The sequence below is a fragment of the Carcharodon carcharias genome, chromosome 3 (assembly GCF_017639515.1).
Source record: "Carcharodon carcharias isolate sCarCar2 chromosome 3, sCarCar2.pri, whole genome shotgun sequence".
NCBI classification, from domain to species: Eukaryota; Metazoa; Chordata; class Chondrichthyes; order Lamniformes; family Lamnidae; genus Carcharodon; species Carcharodon carcharias.
The window spans coordinates 203,556,420-203,572,083 of NC_054469.1; the positions used below are offsets into that span (position 1 = coordinate 203,556,420).

Genomic DNA, 15,664 nt, shown 5'->3' on the forward strand with positions numbered 1-15,664 from the left:
GGTAGGGGACAGAGCAGGGATTGGAAAATGCAGGGTGGAGAGGAAAAGATGAAGGAAATGAGAGTAGCAAATTGGGAAGGTGAGGAGATCTGAAAGAAAAGAAAAAGAGAGGGTGGAGGAGAGGATGGGAGACAGTAGAGGGAAGGGCAGGAAGCAGAGAGAGAAGAAATTTGGGGAGGTTAAAAGAAGAAAGGGCTGGGAGTGGGGGATGAAAAGCTTGGTGCTGGAATTTTAGGTTGTGGGCAGGGTCTCTTCCCCCTATTGTAAAAGTTGAGGGTAAGCCCGCCTCCACCTAGCTGGCTCACTTCACAGCCATTTAACAACTGTTGGGCCTTTTAATTGGCTCAAGGCGGAACTCCCACCCCCATCCGAGAGGATGTCCTGCCTCTGAGAGCTGCTGGCCAATCTCATGGTTGTGGTGGCTTTTGCTGGGATAACAGTGAGTCCCGAAGGAGAGGAGCAGCATGGAGCCGGACTTTAAGGTAAGTTCAGAGTTTCATTGAGACCAGACTGACAGCTCTCTGGTGAAGGGGTTAGGAGAGGGGGTTAAGAGAACAGGATCAACAGGGTTTGGTGGAGAGGAAACCCAGGGGTTGGAATACCCTTGCGGGGGAATCCTTCAAAGGGCACAGGTTTCCCTCAAAGTAGACACTTTACCTAAGCCCAGCCACCAGTACTCTGAGTGTTACCTAGTGGGCTAGACACTTGACCATGTAATTGCACTTACAGGCCTCAACTGGCCCACGGGCAAGTAGGCTGCCCAATATCTACCCTGCCATGGGTAAAAAATACCAGCAAGGGTAAAGCAGATAGGCACAGTGCTGCCGTCCTGGCACTCAATTTTACAAGCCTCTCCACCTATTTGCCATCCTGACTGCAGAGGATTGTAAAATTCCAGCCAAGGTGTGGGATCGAAGGAGAAAGTTGGAGGGGAAGTGAGAGGGGAGAGTTGAAGATGAGAGTGAAAGGCAGAGAAAATGATCAGGAGAGGATATAATCATTAAGGGGGTGGGGGTTAATTTGGAAGGAAATGTGCAGAAAAAAGGGGAGAGGAAAGGAAAGATGGAGAAAAGTGGAGCATGGAGAGAAGGTGGGGAAGAATTGGGGAAACAGAGTGGTGGAGATGGGTGATGAAAGATGGGAGGAGGTAGATGATAATGGGGGTTTGAAAAGTTGAAAGAGAAATGGTGAAAGAGACGGTGGAGGAAAGTGGGAATATGGTGGAGAAGAATGGACGTAAATGTAGATACCAAGGATTATGTCCTTGCTCAGTAGGTTAGCAAAACCTGGCCTGAAATGCTGGTCAGTGGCAGGGTATGGAGTGATGTTGAGCTCAATGGTAGCCAGAACTGAAATGCTGTACACTGGGAGTTGATCAGCTGTCCGGTGTTGCAGGAGATTTTGAGTTGCAATGTAGCAGCAGGGTAGGCAACACTGTTGGCCTTGAGTCGCTTGACAAGGGCCAAAATTCTGTGTATACAGGGTAGGGGTGAAAAGTTACTCAGCATATGGGGACAAGTGTGAATCTGAAATGCTTCTTAGCGCAGGAAGTATTGCTGAGTACTGGGGACAGAACAAAATGCTGGTCAGTGAGGAGACAAGGGTTGAACAGTGGTATATAAAGGCAGAATTAAAATTCCACCTTATGGAATGGATGTGAGGTTAGTGGGTCCAACAATGCTGCTCAGTGTGGGGTTGGGGGAAGGAAGAGGCTTGGTCCAGAGTGGATAAGAGTGGGTGAAATGCTACTTATTGGAGGATTTCTTAAGTGCTGCTATTGGAGGAATTGGAAGATTGTTGGAGGTTGGATGCAAGTGAGTAAAGTGGGAGAAATGAGCTGTGCTGGTTGGTGTTATTTGTTCTTACATGAATGCTGATTTCCCACCCTCTGAAAATCCGTGAGCTGCTGCTGGACACCCATTTGGCATTGAGATCTCACAAATGGAATTTAAGAGACCTAAAGCAAAACTCCTTGGGCATCCTGAAGATGGCATTAGGCAGACAGCCTGGAGCTCTGCTGGCTTTATCAACATAAGAACATAACAAATAGGAGCTGGATTAGGCCATTTGATTCTTCTAGCCTGGCCTGCCATTGAACAAGACCATGGCTGATCTTTTACCTCAACAGTATTTACTGCACCATCCCCAGTTCCCTTAATACTCAAAAATGTATCAAGCTCTGTCTTGAATGTACTTAGTGACTGAACATCCACAGCTCTCTCGGGTAGAGAATTCCAAAGTTTTACAGCCTTTGACTGAAGAAATTTCTCATCTCAGTCCTAACTGGCCGATCACTTATTTTGAGACTTTTGCCCCATGTTCTAGATTCCCCAGCCAGGGGAAAACTTTCACAGTGTCTACCCTGTTAAGCCCTTTAAGATATTTATATGTTTCAATGAGATCACCTTTCATTCTTCTAAACTCCAGGGGCAGAATTTTGCTGTCGGTGAGCAGGGTGCGGGGCCTGCTTGTCGACACATAAAATGACGTGGGATGATGTCGGGCGGAACCCCCAACATCATCCCGCCCCACTTAAATTTTCAGGAAGGCGGGGGCACAGCCAAATTAGCTGTGCGCCTGCCGATTTGTCAATGGCCAATTGAGGCCATTTACAGGATCATTAAAACAATTAAAGGCCCTGCCCGTCCAACCTTAAGGTTGGCAGGTAGGCCAGGAGCCTCGGCGGGCATTAGAAAAAACATGAAACCTCATCCAGCAGCGGCATGAGGTTTCATGTAGGGATTTAAATATTTTAATAAAGTTAGTGTGTATATAATGAACATGTCCCATCTCATGTCACATGAGGGGGACATGTTAGGGAATTTTTTTTTTCTATTTTTAACATTTTTCAGAGTGTAAGCGATCTCCCTGAGGCAGCACTTAGCCTCAGGGAGATGTGTGCATGCATGATAGAGCGCACTCTCAGTTTTAGGGAATCCCCTCACCCCCCCACCGTCCGCACAGGGAGCGCATAGCACTTCCCACCGGACATCATGCTGGGTGGGCCTTAATTGGCCCTCCCACGTAAAATGGCGGCGGGACCGGCTTCTCTGGCGGGGATCAGCTCCCTGCCCGCCCGAGATTGGGTTGGGTCCACTCGCCCGACAGGCAGAAAATTCTGCCCCAGGAAATTTAATCCTAGTCTATGCAATCTATCATCATAAAACACTCTCCTCATTCCAAGAAATGGTCTAATGAACCTTTGTTGAGTTCTCTCTAGGGCAAGTATTTCCTTCCTTACGTAAGGAGACCAAAATTATACATGCTACTCTAGGTGTGGCCTCACTAGTCCTGTATATCTGTAGTAAGACTTATTACTCTTACACTCCAATCCATTTGTAACAAAAGCTAACATATCCATTTGCCTTCCTCTTTGGTGCTGTACCTACATATTAACTTTCTGTCATTCGTGTACGAGGACACCCAGATCCCTCTGAATCCTTCTCTGTGCCTATTTTAGGCAGAAGTTTGCTCCCTGAATGTCCAGGTGCAAGAACAGGATCATGTGCTCAGTTTTCATAGTATTTAGTGAATACATGTCTGGTCTTTTGTTCAGTGCCACACAATACATTTACAATGTTTTCTTATTTATTTCCAGTGTGCCAGACTGCTTCACTTGCTGATATTGCATTTCTTGTGGATGGATCAGACAAAATTGGAGCAACAAACTTTCAACTGATCAAAGAGTTCCTAACTAATTTTATCAAGGTGCTTGGAATTGGTTCTGAACAAGTGCGAGTTGGTATGGTTCAGTACAGTACTCTCCCAAGAGCAGAGTTTTACTTTACAAGATTTCAAAACAAGAAAGATGTTCTCGAACACATTGCAAATTTACCTTACAGGGGAGGAAAGACAAATACAGGGGCTGCTATTAACTTTCTAAAAAATAACTACTTTGAGCTAAGAGCCAGAGGTAGGAATACAAACGGGATTCCTCAAATTGCGATTGTGATTACTGATGGAAACTCTGACGATGATGTCAAAAGACCAGCTGCTGCCCTTCGACGCCTTGGTGTTACTGTGTATGCCTTAGGAACAGAAAACACCAATTTCAGAGAACTAGCCAGTATTGCCTCATATCCTCCAGAAACTCATGTTTCAGTGAAAGGAAGTTTTGCAGAGTTATCAGAAATAACTCCTAAAACAAATATCCCAAAGAAAATTTGCATTGAAGTTGTCCATGATATTGATCTAAGACCTGGAAAAATAGATCAAATTGTGCAAGGTAAGAGTTTAAAGTTCTGAATTCAGAGCATACAGTGATCTTAGATGGAGAAAAATTGGGCTGCATTTTATGTGGCCCCGGTGAGTATATTCTTCTGCAGGGGATGGGAGGGGTGGGGGGGGTGGCCATGTAAAATGGGTAGGCACCCATCCCACCACCTTCCCGCTCACCCCCGAGCTCACCCTATAATTGGGGAGTGGCAGGCACTTAAATTGACAGCCCGCCTGCTATATTCAAATGACCAATTATGGGCCATTTAGGCTTGTTATCAGCCCTGTTGACTTCAATAATACACTGACTATGCCATAATCTGTTTGATGTGGGAAGCAAGACAGGAAGCCTGATTTTTTTTTTCAGGCTACCCTTTGCTGATCATGGGGGGGCACCCCTTAGACTGAACCCCCTCTTCCTTCCTAACCACTCCCTCCCTTAAACTAACCCCCACCTCCCCACTGCCCTTCTCCCTAACCTACCCTAACCCTTCTTGTCCAAGACCCCTGACTTAACTGCTCCAGGGATCCTAGGCCTTGGAGTGGCTCCTTCAGCAGCAGTCCCAGCATCTGCCATTAGCACCTTTCTGGCGCTGCTGAGACTGATGAAGCTGCTGGCCAATCGGGTTAACTGGCAGCTCCAGAGGGCGGAATCGAGGTTGAAGTCCCACTCAGCTCTCCTTAATGAGCCCCATAGTGCTTTACTGCTGCGGGACTGATCTGTGTGGAGCCTGTCCACTTCACGCTGAGGTGGTTACTGTAGAGAAAGTCCATGCTTTAAACTCACATATGTGCAGGATCATGGTGAACTTTAGAGTTGAATAAGAAACTGGGTTAAGAGTTAAAAACAATAAGGGTGAATGTCGGCGGGCTCTTTCCTGATTGTTGACCTTAACTGAGGGCTGCAATATGCCAGGAAAATAGCCTAGGTGGTATTTGTACTTATAGGCCTGGATTTTCACCGTCGGGTTGACTTGTCAGCCCTTTAAAAACGGTGGATGGGTCCTGATTTCTGGATTCGTGACCCCACTCCCAGCCTCTGCGATTTTTGGGAGTGCCCTTAAAGGTACAAGCAGCTTCCTGTCAGAAGCCTACACCTGGCACTCTCCTCGTGGCTGGCTCCATTGTGGAGATAGGTATGTCCTACCTCCGCAACTTTCATGGGGTCAGACCAGGTTCTGAAGAGTCGTGGTTCACGATCCCTAAGAGGAGTCTTGAATCTTAGCTTGCAGAAGGGGACCTTTTGAAAGGTTAGTTTAAAAGGTCCTCCTCATGCCACCTATGCCAAGCTCTGTCCTTCCAACCAACTCCTATGCCCCAATATGCCCCCAAGCCAGGATCTGGCATTTCCGGGCCCATTGACCCGCTATAAACTTTCTAGAACCAATCAGCACCGCAGTATAAAGTGGTATGTATTAAAAAAACGCTTCGAGAAAATGTAACCCATTGATTGCTTTCTCCTCTGGAAACAAACATCTGGACAGCAAACTAAAAAAAGTGTCAATCACCCAGGCCCTTTGAAGTTTCAAAAAACACAAACTACAAACACTTGAAACGACTTGAGTTATGTCGACATAACTCGTTGTGAAATTGACCGCAGAGATCCGACAGCCTGAATTGTCAATCAATGTTCCTTCTGGGGAGCAGGTGTTCTGTTATTCTAATTGATGCCTTGGCTCTCAGCCAAACCTCATTATGCTTTTTTTTCCCTTCTCAGGCTGCACTGAAACTGATGAAGCTGATATCTATTTCCTGGTTGATGGATCAGGTAACAAACAACCTGACGATTTCAGAGACATGAAAAATTTCATGATTGACATTGTAAATGTATTCCGCATTGGCAAAGACAAAGTACGGATTGGCTTTGTCCAATATGGATCTACTATACGGAAAGAATTTGACATCGCTAAATATACAACTGAAAATGAAATAAAAGCTGCAATTGAAAAAATCAATTTGATTAAAGGAAGTGTGTCAAAGGCAGCTCAGGCACTGAGATATATGAAGGACCTCTTCAACGAAGCAGATAAAAGTCGTATATATCGGGTGCGCCGCTTCCTGATTACCATCACAGATGAAAAGGCACAAGACGATGTTTCAATGCCTGCTGCAGAATTAAGGCAGAGGGGAATCGAGATTTATGCTGTTGGTGTGGGAAAAGCTGAACAAACTCAACTTCAACAGATCGCAGGAACACCTGAAAGGGCTTTTCACACTGAAAACTTTGACGCTTTGAAAGAAGTAAAATATAGAGTTATACAAGATATGTGTACAAAAGAAGGTAAGTGGTTCTTGTTTTTGCTGAAATGATCAAACATGGAAAGGTTTCTGTTTTAATACTTTATGTAGAGGGCACTAGGCATATAAAGATTGATTTTCCTTGACCACTGTGCCCCAGGAGAAGTGTATCGAAAAGGCACTGCATTTATCCTAGCCCTGAGACAGTAGAATTTCCAGTTCTGGGCCACTAACACTGTTGGGAAAGCCTTATTACAGGCATTGCAGAACCTAGAGAGCAGAAGGGGCAGGACAGAGATGAGATGCCACAAATTGTTGATTCGGGTAGAAATGGATTCTCGGAGTCACAGAATTGTTACGGTGTAGAAGGAGGTCATTCAGCCCATTGTGTCTGCACCGGCTCTCTGAGCATTTTAACTTAGTGCCAATCTCCTGCCTTTTTCCCATGACCCTGCACATTGTTTCTATTTAAATAATCATCCAATGCCCTCTTGAAGGCTCAATTAAATCTGCCTCCACCACACTTCCAGGCAGTGCATTTCAAACCCTAACTACTCGCTGTCGGTATTGGGAACCTTGCTTTTCCTGATATATATAAATGATCTAGATCTCGGTCTGCAGGGGGCAATTTCAAAGTTTGCGGATGACAAAAAACTTGGGAGAATTATAAACTATGAGGAGGACAGTGTAGAACTTCAAAAGGACATTGACACATTGATGGAGTTGGCAGATAGGTGGGCACTTGTAGTGAGGAGGGCCAGCAGCTAGAGACCTGGGGACATCACCCAGGTGACTCCCAAGCGTGTCCAGTCGATCCCAATCCCTTCTGGCTGTGATCCATCACCTTCAACTGTACGGGCCGACGAGGGTGCAGCTGACCCACAGCAGGATGCCCAAAGCAGGCCGGGGCCCTCCAGGTCTTGGCCCTCAAGAGGACGTATGTCTAAGTCATCAAAGACAACAGGACGTGGCAGTCAGCAGGCTGCCTCCACCTCTGCTGTGAATGTCAGGGATGCACCAAGACAGTAGGGTTAGATAAATCAAGAAATTTTGATATCACTTCTGGATCAAGGGCATTCAATTGCTATCTATATTATGCAACTTTGTAAATACATTTGCTGATCATGAGAATGGTCTCCTCATTCAAAAGCATTGTGCTTATGTATCCATGTGCCCTCGTATTGTGAGGGTGAGCCATGTTCCCAATCAGCGATCACCTCCCTTCATGAGCCTCACAATAATGTGGTGTAGCTGAGTCATGATAGTTACTCGACCCTTGTGTTATGTCAGAGGTATGTGTCACACTCTTTACTGGAAGTGTTTACGAAATGTGTTAGTAACCAAACTTCTTACAAGACAACATGGAGTTAGGTGTGCTCAGTAGCCTTGGAGGGTGAGCTTTAATTGTTTTGCATAATGAGGCGGCTGTCTTCATTACTCGTGCCAAAGCACAAGACCTGCAGCCATGATGGTCTCTCCCAAACATGCACGCACCTCAGTGTCCGCTACAAGTTTCTCATTAAAGTGGTGACAACTGTACCAAGTCCTTTGACGCAGCATTTGTGCTCTTGTGCCAACTTTCAATTCCCAGAGTGTACGGATACAGGGTTTATTGCTGACCTTTCCAAAGATTAGGGCTTGGTGAATCGTAAAAGTTGAAGCGGCAAGACTGAATGCTGAACTTGTTTTTGATGTTACTGGTTGTAAAAGCCTTTCAGTGCACAGTCATGGCACTAAGGGACAGAAAGAATGTGACTGCGTCCGGTTTCCTGAACCTTATTCCTCCTGGAATCTTGTGCTATCAGCATAGCACATGCATGCCTTCCATGTTGTGCTTCCTCGATGGCATTCTTACCTGGAAGCTGACTCTCATCTCCCTCTTCCGGTTCCTGCCCTTCCTGATCTTCATTGTCCAAGGAGCTCTCAGCCTCCGCCATGCCTCTCTCTGGCAAGGGATCTCCCCTTTGAAGCACCAGATTGTGAAGGACGCAACAGGTCACGCTTATGCAGGACACCCTCTGTGGAGAGCACTGCAGAGCCCCATTTGAGCGGTCCAAGCATCGGATGCGCATCTCCAGGATGCCAATGGTCTGCTCAATATTGGATCATGTCAATATGCCACATTGTATCTTTCTTCAGAGGCATGGGTATCATGAGCTATCATTTGAGCGGGTACCCCTTCTCCCCAAGCAGCCAACCCTGTAATTGCTGAGGACTGTGAGATGCCTCGTAGGTCCCCTGTGCACCCCTGGAATGATCCGCAGACAAAAAAAAATAAGCATGATGTTGACCTTCAGGGCACTGGCAGGGGATATTCTCCCAGTCCACGGGGTGTTAGATCTTCCCATAGACATGACCCACTACATCTCTTCACAAGTGCAAACATGTGCAGCATTGTCTTTCGCTCATCTCCAGATAGGAAAGTCTTCTCCAGTAGATTTTTGGTCATAAGAGTTGCCTCCTTTGGATGGGTCTAACCTCCTCATCCTCTGGGTCTTGCTGGGGCTCCCCTCGACCATGAACCTCAGGCTGGAGCTCCTCGTGAAGCTGTGCTAGGCAGTGCTGGGCCCTTCTCCTCCTCAATCGGATCACTGCCATCAAGAAGGCAGCATTGAGAGCAGGCTCCATTATTCAATCCTCCTTTTCCCTGTGGACTGATAGATGCAATAGAGTAATGAATATTGGCCAAATATTGTATACCTGCCCCTCACAGGCAGACAGCCATTGTCATGCCCTACAACTGCATCTGTGCTACTAGCTTTTAGCTGATACAGCCTTGTAGCTAAGGTGCAAACTCACAGATCTAAGTCACCAAAATGCCAACCCTGATACTTGTTATCTCAATCCCACAGAGATGGGAAGAGGTTTGGACGCATTTATGAAATGTTCCACTTTACCAAAGGCATTCCTGCAATCTCTGATCTGGCATGCTGATTAAGCTTAACTTGCACTTCAGCAATGACTGGATGTCCTTTGGCCTGTTGTCCATGCCAATTGGAGAAAGCACATTAGAGGCTTTCATTGGTGATCTGGTAGACATGCAACAGCTGTGCCTCCTTAATGGTTACCTGCATGTTCCATTATCACATACCTGTTAATGTTGAAATGGAGCAACTGTATTGTGAAGCCAATGGCTCAGTCAGTCTCTCGTTCAAGCACATCAAAAGGCAGTGGCTCCAATTCCACGTTCTTTACTCCCGGCTCTGACTCTATTTCAATGTTGCGACTCGAAGCGGTTTGAGGGTGCCATTGGAAAGGGCCCCTTAGTCTAGCTGTGGGCTCCTCCCACATTGCTTCAGACCTCTCCCCTGCAGATTATTTTCTAGTTTTGATTTCCAACTACACGACAACTTCGGGCTTTCAAGATGGTGGGGCTGCATTTTTATTTTGAGACCAGCTTCAACCCTCCCCCTGTCAGTGTGTGGATCCCTCCAGTCTTCCTGGAACCTCACGATGTGCAGCTAGGCCTCCCTCTGGTTATTCTTCAGCCTCCCCCAGTCACCCTGGATCCCATTGTATTGTGGACATTCCAGCCTTCCCCCGAACCCATCACTGTTAATATCCCCATGTCCCACGTGGACTTTACCCCTCCCCTTCTCGAGATTGTGTGCACAGTCACATGCAGAGGCGAACTCCCCCCCAAGAGAGCTTCAAATGCCAACTCCCCCACCTCTTTATTACCTTTTCCCCATTTACAGGCTGCAGATGCCTCACCCAATCATGACCATCCCATCAGCACTCCTATGCCGAGCCAGACAACCCCATCACTACTCACTGTAAGACTATGACCACATCCTGCACACTAAACTGTGTTTTATCACAATTGAGCACACAGGCCTTGCCCCTCCCCAGAAGGGGACTATGACATGCTTGCCATGATAGCTCTGCATTGTGTCCTGCAAAGCCCCAGGACTGCCTTTAATTTCTCACCCTGACTATAAGGTCCATAAAGCCCGAGGGCAGCCTTTAATCTCTCACCCTGACTATAAGGTCCATAAAGCCCGAGGGCAGCCTTTAATCTCTCACCCTGACAATAAGGTCCAGAAAGCCCGAGGGCAGCCTTTAATCTCTAACCCTGACTATTAGGTCCATAAAGCCCGAGGGCAGCCCTTAATCTCTTACCCTGACTATAAGGTCCATAAAGCTCCCGGATTGCCTTTAATCTCTCACCCTGACTATAAGGTCCATAAAGCTCCCGGATTGCCTTTAATCTCAAACCCTGACTATAAAGTCCATAAAGCTCCCAGATTGCCTTTAATCTCTCACCCTGACTATAAGGTCCATAAAGCTCCCGGATTGCCTTTAATCTCTCACCCTGACTATAAGGTCCATAAAGACGCAGGACTGCCTTTAATCTCTCACCCTGAATTCTTGACCATAGACTAGGGACTATGACTGTCTTTCAGTGAGCCCTCCCATTTCTTCAGGGCTTATCACAAGACAGCCTGCCTTCCGCCAATGCACCCCCACCCCCATGAGTCTCTGTGCAACCCATCCCTCATGTGCAAGCCTTTCCCCTCCACACCTCCATGAGGCTCTGCAACCCATCCCACTTGTACTACATGAACACAACACTCTCCACCCATCTCTGTGTGCATTACCTCCAATTCATACAGTTTGATTCCCATCCATCCCTCCCTTCTCTGTCCGCATTCTGGTCTTCCATGTCGGGCTCCAGCTTCCCCACCCTCAGTCTCCTCTCTGCCTGCCATCATCACCCCATTCTCCAACTCCACTATAGCCCTTTGTCCCCCATGTCCTTCATCCTTTCCCCTGACCACCCAGAACCACTGCCACCCCACCCCCCCCCCAACACCCACCGCCCCAACCTCCTAGCCCGGCTGGCCGCAATGCTGGTTTCTGTTTCAGAGTGCAGCCCTGCCTGAGACCTGCAGAACACACCCTCCCAGCGAACGGAGGAATGGAGTGAGCAGTCCAACCCGTAACCCCCACCAGTGTGGTGTCTCACTGGCATTGCTGAGAAACCAGAGCAGCGCTGTTACAGGTAGGTTTCGCATGTTGCACACATCTTGAAGTCACGAGCGAAGTGAGTATGGACAGCTGCACACCACTTATATCCAATCGTGATTTAGGCTGGTCTAATTTCCCGCTGGCGTGGCACGCAATTGAGAGGGGGGATCGTGATTCCAGCGAGTAGCGTTTTTAATGAGCATTCCTGATAAAGTAGTGGATGCAAATGGTGTTCCCGACGTGGATCAGCGGCGAACCTGCCCAGCCATCAGCCCACCGTGAAACCGGTGAGGGGAAAATTCCGAACTGATTTCCCGCTGGCGGGATTCCAATTTTCTGCCTTTCTCCAAATTTACTGCTCCAACCCCGCCAAGAGACTCGACACATGCAGGACTGGAAAATTCCACCTATTAATTCTGTTTTCCTCCCCACAGATACTGCCTGACCTCTTGAGTATTCCCAGCATTTTCTGTTGTTATTGGACATATATGAACCTAATTGCATACTGTGCTGCACACACTTTGAGGAGTAGCAATCACCGTTGGATTGCCTCTCTGTTCCGATTTTATTTTTTTACCTTGCACTGGAGCTCTGCCTTTGTGACCGGATTTCCAAACCAGACCTCTTTAGAAATGTGACACATACCTGTTCTGGAGTCCTTTTTAGGGAAGGAGGCATTTAATGACATCCCATATGAAAGTTTATTATGGAAAACAAAAGCTCATGGTATAGGGGGTAATATATTGGCGGGGATAGAAGATTAGCTGGCTAACAGGAACCAGAGAGTTGGCATAAATGGGTATTTTTCTGGTTGGCAGGATGTGATGAGTGGTGTGCCACAGGGATCAGTGCTTGGGCCTCAACTTTTTACAATTTATATAAATGACTTGGATGAAGGGACTGAAGGAATGGTTGCTAAATTTGCAGACCACACAAAGATAGGTAGGAAAGTAAATTGTGAGGAGGACTTGAGGAAGCTACAAAGAGAAATAGATAGGTTAAGTAAGTGGGCAAAGATCTGGCAAATGGTGTATAATCTGAGTAAATGTGCAAAATTTGTCTATTTTGGCAGGAAGAATAAAAAAGCTTATTATCTAAATGGTGAGAGATTGCAGAGCTCTGAGATGCAGAAAGATCTGCTGGGTGTCCTACTGCATGAATAACAAAAGGCCAGTATGCAGGTACAGCAGGTAATTAGGAACGCTAATAGAATGTTATCATTTATTGTGAGGGGAATTGATTACAAAAGTAGGGAGGTTATGCTTCACTTGTATCAAGACCATATCTGGCATATTGTGTACAGTACTAGACATGAAGTTTCCTCTTGTGGGAGAACCTAGAATTAGGGGTCACTGTTTAAAAATAAGGGGTTGCTCATTTAAGACAGAGATGAGGAGAAATGTTTTCTCTCAGAGGGTCATGAGTCTTTTGAACTCTCTTCCTCAAAAGGTGGTGGAAGCAGAGCCTTTGAATATTTTAAAAGCAGAGCTGGATAGATTCTTGATTAGCAAGGTGGTGAAAGGTTATCAGGGGTAGTCAGGAATGTGTGGTTGAGGTTACGGTCAGATCAGCCATGACCTTTTTGAACGGTGGAGCAGGCCTGAGGGGTTAAGTGGCTTACTCCTGCTGCTAATTTGTATGTTCGTATGTTCATAGGATCGTCAGTGGAAGCCAAGCCACGCCTCTTTTTTACAGCACTAGCTGCCATATTTTGGTAAGTCTTCATTCATTTCACAGTGAAAAGGCTAATCAAAAGGCTAATATGCAAGTACAGCAGGTAATTAGGAAAGCTAACAGAATGTTATCTTTTATTGTGAGGGGAATTGAATACAAAGGTAGGGAGGTTATGCTTCAGTTGTATAGGGCACGAGTGAGACCACATCTGGAGTACTGTGTACAATATTGGTCTCCTTATTTAAGGAAGAATGTAAATACGTTGGAAGCAGTTCAGAGAAGGATTACCAGACTAATACCTGGAATGGGTGTGCTGTCTTATGAGGAAAGGTTGGACAGACTAAGCTTTTATCTGCTGGCGTTAAGAAGAGTATGAGGGAACATGATTGAAACATATAAGATTCTGAGGGGTCTTGACAGGGTGGATGTGGAGAGGATGGTTCCTCTTGTGGAAGAATCTAGAACCAGTGGTCACTGTTTAAAAATAAGGGGGTCACCCATTTAAGACAGAGATGAGGCAAGATTCTTTCACTCAGAGGGTCATGAGTCTTTGGAACTCTCTTCCTGAAAATGTGGTGGATGCAGAGGCTTTGAATATTTTTAAGGCAGAAGTGAATAGATTCTTGGTAAGCAAGGGGGTGATAGGCTATCATGGGTAGGTGGGATGCAGATTTCAGGTTACTATCAGATCAGCCATGATCTTATTAAATGGTGGAGCAGGCTCGAGGGGCTGAATGGCCTACTCCTGCTCCTTGTTCATATGTTGGTATTTTCATAAAAACTTTGGGACATTTATATCGATTTCACTGTGTTAATGAATGAGTGTGAGTGAGTTAAATGGGTAGGGTGACTAGGGTAGCAGGTAGTTGGCAGAGTGGGTAGAGTGGCAGGTTGCCAGCTGGTTGGGAAGCATGGTGGTAGGTGGCAGGGTGGGTTAGAGTAGGGAGGGTGCCAGCTGAGTAGGCTGGCAGAGTTGGTAGAGTGGGTAGGGTGCCAGCTCAGTAGGGTGGCAGGGTGGATGGGATGGTGTGGTTGAGACAAGTCTGGTTGGGATTGGAGTCGGGGTGATTCAGAGGATCGGGTGAAGAGCCAGAGGATCCAGGGGAGAGTCGGAGGGTCAAGGGGGAATTGGGGGGTCAAGCCCTGCGTGAGTCAGGGGTGTCGGCGTGAGTTGCGGGGAGGGGGGGGGTCAGGGGGAGATTCATGGGTGAGTGGTAGTCAGGGTATTGGGGGTAAGTTGGTGGGTGTGGGGTCAGCATGAATGATTGGAGGCTCAGTTGTATTGTTAGCCAGGAGTTAGTCCTGTCAAACATTTCCTGGGTAACTGTCCAAGTATGTAAATCGGAACCGTCCGAAGTCTCCAACTCTAACTCAGAGTTGCAGACTTTCTCGGAGGATTCTGTACATTGGGGAATTATCTACCCAAAGTCTAAGCTTCCTGGGCAATTCCAGAATAGTCAGAGTATCGGCACTTCTGAGGCTTTCCTTAGGGGTACATCCAGGGCATGACAATCCAGAGATTGGAAGTTTTAAAATTCATTCGTGGAATGTTGGTGTCACTGGCTAGGCCAGATTTTATTGTCCATCCCTAATTGCCCAAGAGAAGGTGGTGGTGAGCTGCTTTCTTGAACCACTACGGTCCATGTGGCGTAAGTGCACCCACAGTGCTCTTAGGGAGGGAGTTCCCGGATTTTGACCCAGTGACAGTGAAGGAACGGTGATATATTTCCAAGTCAGGATGGCAAGTGGCTTGGAGGAAAATTTCTAGCTGGCAGTGTTCCCATGTGTCTGCTGCCCTTGTTGAAGGTGCTGCTAAGGAGCCTTGGTGAGTTCCTGCAAGGCATCTTGTAGATGGTACACACTGCTGCTACTGTGCGTCGGTGCTGGAGGGATTGAATGTTTGTGAATGGGATACCAATCAAGAAGGCTGCTTTGTACTGGATGCTGCCAAGTTTCTTGAGTGCTGATGGCGTTGCACTCATCCAGGCAAGTATTCCATCATATTCCTGACTTGTAAATGGTGGACAGGCTTTGGGGAGTAAGAAGGTGAGTTACTCACTGCAGGATTCCTAACCTCTGAACTGTTCTTGTAGCCATAATATTTATATGGCTAGTTCAGTTTAGTTTATGGTCAATAGTAACCCCCAGGATGTTGATGGTGGGGGATTCAGCGATCCAGTGATGGGGGAATGTCTCTTGTTGGAGATGGCCATTGCCCTGCACTTTTGTGGTGCAACTGTTAGCCCAAGCCTGCATATTGTCCACATCTTGCTGCATTTGGACATGGACTGCTTCAGTATCTGAGGAGTCGCAAGTGGTGTTGAACATTGTGTAATCATCAGCGAGCATCCCCACTTTTGACTTTATGATGGAAGGAAGGGCATTGATGAAGCAACTAAAGATTCACGAGCTTAGGACACTACCCTGAGGAACACCTGGAGTGATGTCCTGGAACTAAGATGATTGACCTCCAACCACCACAACTATCTTCCTTTGTGTTAGGTATGACTCCAACCAGCAGAGAGTTCCCCCCCCCCCCCTCTACCCCAATTCCCATTGACTCCAG

At 46.9% G+C, this 15,664-nt stretch overlaps 1 protein-coding gene across 1 annotated transcript in view; it reads left to right on the forward strand.

Annotated features, from left to right (window-relative positions):
• The window catches only part of LOC121276073 (collagen alpha-6(VI) chain-like), a 229,249-nt gene that overhangs the window by 13,480 nt on the left and 200,105 nt on the right, over positions 1-15,664 (forward strand). The window contains exons 2-4 of the mRNA XM_041184013.1: positions 3,599-4,225; positions 5,933-6,496; positions 13,081-13,138. Coding sequence (XP_041039947.1) covers positions 3,599-4,225; positions 5,933-6,496; positions 13,081-13,138 — 1,249 coding nt within the window. The remainder of the gene's footprint in view (positions 1-3,598; positions 4,226-5,932; positions 6,497-13,080; positions 13,139-15,664) is intronic.